Below are 6,000 nucleotides of genomic sequence, written 5' to 3' on the forward strand. Positions count from 1 at the left end.
GGTAAAAAATAAAATACCATGTCCGACGATAATCAATTATCTGTCACGCTATAGCAAGTATGTCATAAATATCTATATAATTTTCGAATAATATTATTGCTGCTTCGAAATAAAAAAATATCTCTAATTAGCGGTCTACAGACCTTTTTATCTGTCGAAATCACAGAAAAAGTTGGTATATTGATTAGCCGATCAAATTGCCAATTTCATTGTCCCGTCTGGGTGCACCTTAAATCTACGATGTAATCATAATTTTAATATCGATAAGAACGACACTGGCCAAACTGTGGCAACATTCGTTCACACTTACTTGTCAATTTGGTCCGTAGGTTTATGGATTTTACTTTAGTGCAATTTTTAAATACATGTCATGTGGTTTTGGTCTTACAATCTATTATTATTACATCGCACACCGCAAACTTCGCTGAATAATTAGATTTAATGTTATTTTTGCAACAAACCACAGAAAAACTAAAGAGAAGTATTTTATTCTAAATAAAGGAGTTTGTATACAGGAAGCGAATTATTCTCATTTTTTAACCCCCGACGCAAAAACGACGGGTTGTTATAAGTTTGACGTGTCTGTCTGTCTGTATGTCTGTCTGTCTGTGTGTGTGTCTGTCTGTGGCATCGTAGCTCCCGAACGGATGAACTGATTTAGGTTTAGTTTTTTTTGTTTGAAAGCTGAGTTAGTCGGGAGTGTTCTTAGCCATGTTTCATGAAAATCGGTCTACTATGTCGCAGTCGGGGTTTTTTCAAAATTTTAATTTTGTGGTTATGTTAGGTTATCTATTCTTTGAGTCGTAATAGAAGTGTGAAATGAGCAGATGAAATGTTTAAGAAGAACTTAAATAAATAATGGTATTTAAAAAATTAACAATCATTTTTTTATTTATTATCATCATGATCTTTGCCCAATATTCACAAAAGCATCAAAAAGGGTTTTATTTTTATGTTTCGATACATTTTTTTGTGTTTTTATGGGATAGGAGGCAAACGAGCAGACAGGTCGCCTGATGGTAAGCGATCACTGCCGCCCATGGACACCAGAAACACCAGAGGTGTTGGAGGTGCGTTGCCGGCCTTTAACGGCCCAGCCACGACGTTGGTCTAAGCGCGACAGCGGTGAGCAGCATCCATACGTGCGAATGAAAAGTCCCATCGCTGTGTCTCGCTCCAATGTATGGCCGCCGCTGTCGCGCTTAGACCAATGTCGTGGCTGAGCCGTAAGATGGGTAAAAAAAAATGCGAGTCATATCCATATTAATATTTAAATCGCTACCAGAAATCCGCTCTCTATTTATGTGCAAAGGTTCTGCAGTGGCATATGATTCAAATTGGACTGTACTTATGTATTTTGTTGTAACTATTATTTCAGGCTTTCTTCGATGGCGTTACTAACGTGATGCAGCCGTTCGTAAACAACACGGAAGATGTAAGATCGATGTTCCTTTTTTTAATTCTAAGTAGCCTTTAATTTTGCGTCCAGACCAAAGACATATATAACTCCGTATAGACAGATAAAGTCTAAGAAAAAATCGTACCTCAGTACCATACAGAAAAAGGTACGGTGGCCTAGATGGCATTACACCTTTGGGGTACGCTCAGCTAGATGGCGCTATTATTAATATTTGACATTTTAAAACATATAAAGCTAAGAATATGGGCCAAATTGTCAAAACTGAGGTTCAAAAGTTTTAAGCCTGTGTCAAGAGATGGCAGTATATGCACTGTGATTACACATTTTACTTTGACAGTAACTCTCTATAATACTCGATCCTCTTTGGTCCAGACTTAAACGGACAAGATTTGTTACGATAAATAAAAATTGAACCTCAATTTTATTCAAATCATGAGCTTTCTTACCTACAACTCAACTTTTTAATATAATTTTCTACTTTAAATTCGCTAACTTTAAATTCGAATATTGCGAAATGCTCCATACAAATTTCCACCCACCGTTGTAGGGAAGTAGGGGGTTAGAAAGAGATAAAAATTAGCCTATGTCACTCTCCATCCCTTCAACTATCTCCACTGAAAAATCGCGTCAATTCGTCGCTCCGTTTTGCTCACACACTTTCCAATTTAAAATACTAAGTATGGATTAAATAAACTAAGTTTTATCATAATAAGTAACATTATATTAAATTGCAGATGTTCGGTCCGGGAGACCGCAGGACGGTGGGCGTGGACCGCCTCGCCGCAGAGCGGAGCGCCACCGCCTACTGCCGCGCAGACGAAGTAAGTGCTATACTGTGGCAAACCCAGCCTGTCGGTAGATGTTCGGTCTCGGAGACCGCAGGGCGGTGGGCGTGGACCACCTCGCCACAGAGCGGAGCGCCACCGCCTACTGCCGCGCAGACGAAGTAAGTGCTATGCTGTGGCAAACCCAGCCTGTCTGTAGATGTTCGGTCTCGGAGACCGTAGGACGGTGGGCGTGGAGCGCCTCGCCACAGAGCGGAGCGCCACCGCCTACTGCCGCGCAGACGAAGTAAGTGCTATGCTGTGGCAAACCCAGCCTGTCTGTAGATGTTCGGTCTCGGAGACCGTAGGACGGTGGGCGTGGACCACCTCGCCACAGAGCGGAGCGCCACCGCCTACTGCCGCGCAGACGAAGTAAGTGCTATGCTGTTGCAAACCCAGCCTGTCTGTAGATGTTCGGTCTCGGAGACCGTAGGACGGTGGGCGTGGACCGCCTCGCCACAGAGCGGAGCGCCACCGCCTACTGCCGCGCAGACGAAGTAAGTGCTATGCTGTGGCAAACCCAGCCTGTCTGTAGATGTTCGGTCTCGGAGACCGTAGGACGGTGGGCGTGGACCACCTCGCTACAGAGCGGAGCGCCACCGCCTACTGCCGCGCAGACGAAGTAAGTGCTATGCTGTGGCAAACCCAGCCTGTCTGTAGATGTTCGGTCTCGGAGACCGTAGGACGGTGGGCGTGGAGCGCCTCGCCACAGAGCGGAGCGCCACCGCCTACTGCCGCGCAGACGAAGTAAGTGCTATGCTGTGGCAAACCCAGCCTGTCTGTAGATGTTCGGTCTCGGAGACCGTAGGACGGTGGGCGTGGAGCGCCTCGCCACAGAGCGGAGCGCCACCGCCTACTGCCGCGCAGACGAAGTAAGTGCTATGCTGTGGCAAACCCAGCCTGTCTGTAGATGTTCGGTCTCGGAGACCGTAGGACGGTGGGCGTGGACCACCTCGCCACAGAGCGGAGCGCCACCGCCTACTGCCGCGCAGACGAAGTAAGTGCTATGCTGTGGCAAACCCAGCCTGTCTGTAGATGTTCGGTCTCGGAGACCGTAGGACGGTGGGCGTGGACCACCTCGCCACAGAGCGGAGCGCCACCGCCTACTGCCGCGCAGACGAAGTAAGTGCTATGCTGTGGCAAACCCAGCCTGTCTGCAGATGTTCGGTCTCGGAGACCGTAGGACGGTGGGCGTGGACCACCTCGCCACAGAGCGGAGCGCCACCGCCTACTGCCGCCCAGGCGAAGTAAGTGCTATGCTGTGGCAAACCCAGCCTGTCTGTAGATGTTCGGTCTCGGAGGGTCACTATCGAATGTACCTTATCGCTAAACGACCATTTCAGTTAGATGACATAAAAGTTAAATATACGGTCAGCATAGAGTCAATTCAACCGCGACGACATAAAAGTATAATACACACTCAGCAAAGCGTCAATTTAGCAGAATGACTAAGAATTAGAATGGACAAGTAGTTAAACGTCTGGAAATATAAATATCCCTTATGATTAGAATACCCAATAAGCTGAAAGTGATACAAGTTGATTGACATGAACACAGAACGAGTTAGTAGCATAACGTCATGAAATGTCTGAAGTAAAATAATTAGTATACGTGTGAATTAGAATTTGTTTGTCATATTTAATTATGAAGACGTCACACAATCCAGACGTTTTGCTTCATGGGTATTTTGCGTTGCAAATGTTTTGCTACCGGACCATTTAGCGTTAATGTCAATTAAGCAATAAAGATATTCGAAGATATAGAGGTTTTGCTGCTAGCTCATTTTAAATTGTAACATTATGAGTTACAGACGTTCTGCTAAATAGGCATTTAGCATTCATGTCTATGTGGTCACAACGACATAATACAATCCAGACGTTTCAGCTATATTGTTGTTTAGCGATAAGGTAAATTTGATACTGACCCGTCTCGGAGACCGTAGGACGGTGGGCGTGGACCACCTCGCCACAGAGCGGAGCGCCACCGCCTACTGCCGCGCAGACGAAGTAAGTGCTATGCTGTGGCAAACCCAGCCTGTCTGTAGACGTTCGGTCTCGGAGACCGTAGGACGGTGGTCGTGGACCACCTCGCCACAGAGCGGAGCGCCACCGCCTACTGCCGCGCAGACGAAGTAAGTGCTATGCTGTGGCAAACCCAGCCTGTCTGTAGATGTTCGGTCTCGGAGACCGTAGGACGGTGGGCGTGGACCACCTCGCCACAGAGCGGAGCGCCACCGCCTACTGCCGCGCAGACGAAGTAAGTGCTATACTGTGGCAAACCCAGCCTGTCAGTAGATGTTCGGTCTCGGAGAACGCAGGACGGTGGGCGTGGACCGCCTCGCCACAGAGCGGAGCGCCACCGCCTACTGCCGCGCAGACGAAGTAAGTGCTATGCTGTGGCACACCCAGCCTGTCAGTAGATGTTCGGTCCCGGGCGCGACGCGCGTGGTGGGCGCGACAGTCGACATTTACACTCTAAACATTAAATAAATGTCATATACAAAGAAAAAGTGACCAAAGCCTCCAAGTGTTCCGAGCTGGAATCGAACCAGCGTACTCCGCTAACCACGGCCATCGGATCACGAAACCAAGGGTCGAAATTTCCAAGTATATGACACAATTACCGAAGGCTTATGGCGCCCCCGGCCATCTCTGAGGTAGAACTGAAACTAGTTCGACCTCCTAACTGAATCAACACATGTGATTACGAGCTAGCGAAGAGAGATGGCGCTGCCGTGCAGAATCTTAGATCAAATCAAATTATTTTAATTTGCATTTTTAAGTAGTAACACTACTATTATACTATAAACATTAAATAAATGTCATATACAAATACAATACAAATTAAAATATTTTGAAATGAAAATCATTTTATTTGATCTAAGATTTACACTCTTATTAATAAAAGAGTTACTTCACGGATTAGCTAAAACTGTTCTATCTCTTTCTCATAAATACGTTAGTCAGCATGAAAGAAAGGGACAAAACACGTCGTAACTAAGTGTTCAGTAACTTTTTTATGAATGAGGGGGTTAGTATAATTTGCTTTTAAACTGTTTCTATTACTCACACGTGCCTTATTTCCAGCAGGAGTTGGAAGAAGAGCTGGAAGCCCTCGCTCGTCGCATCGACACGGAGTTCAAAAGCGCCGACTAATTAACTATACATGTTAGTACCACAGTAACACTAGACTACGGTCCGTATACTAGTGACTCTTATAATACTTTGTTAGCACCTTATAGTACCACTAAAGTCTAAAGTGTAACCCCATTATTCATAAACTCACTAAAGTTATCAAGCCGGTAATAGTTATTTGTTATACAAGGGGGCAAAGTTGTATTTTAACGCCGAGTGTGAAATTGAAAAACGAGCAAGTGAAAGGATTCTATAGTCTCTAATCTCGCTTCGCTCATGGTTCGAGAATAGAATCCTGAACTTAGCGAGTTTTTAACACACGAGAAGTAAAATACATTTGCACCCGAGTGTAACGCAAAACTTTTCCCCTCACTATAGCGAGGAAACTACAACGCAAAAAATGCGTTTATCACTGCTTCCAGTAGTTCCACAGGTGGTAAATCATCTTCGTTACTAGATTCGCCTACTTTTATCAATTTTAAAGCAGTTAATTTGACTGATATTCAAGGTCAAATTACTTTACCCACTAGTGGATAAAATGCGTTTTTACCCGCTGGCATTAAAGGATAAGACACGTGTTTCCGAGCTAGTGAGGGGAAAAGTTCGTTTGTCCCACAGATGT

The 6,000-nt window shown here is 45.3% G+C and overlaps 1 protein-coding gene across 1 annotated transcript in view; it reads left to right on the plus strand.

Annotated features, from left to right (window-relative positions):
• LOC125240653 (roquin-1) overlaps window positions 1–5,769 on the plus strand; it is a 94,172-nt gene extending 88,403 nt beyond the window's left edge. The window contains exons 15-17 of the mRNA XM_048148651.1: window positions 1,379–1,435; window positions 2,155–2,241; window positions 5,334–5,769. Coding sequence (XP_048004608.1) covers window positions 1,379–1,435; window positions 2,155–2,241; window positions 5,334–5,399 — 210 coding nt within the window. The 3' untranslated portion in view covers window positions 5,400–5,769. The remainder of the gene's footprint in view (window positions 1–1,378; window positions 1,436–2,154; window positions 2,242–5,333) is intronic.
• Window positions 5,770–6,000: the final 231 nt, after the last annotated feature.

Source organism: Leguminivora glycinivorella, chromosome Z, assembly GCF_023078275.1.
Source record: "Leguminivora glycinivorella isolate SPB_JAAS2020 chromosome Z, LegGlyc_1.1, whole genome shotgun sequence".
Classification (NCBI taxonomy): domain Eukaryota; kingdom Metazoa; phylum Arthropoda; class Insecta; order Lepidoptera; family Tortricidae; genus Leguminivora; species Leguminivora glycinivorella.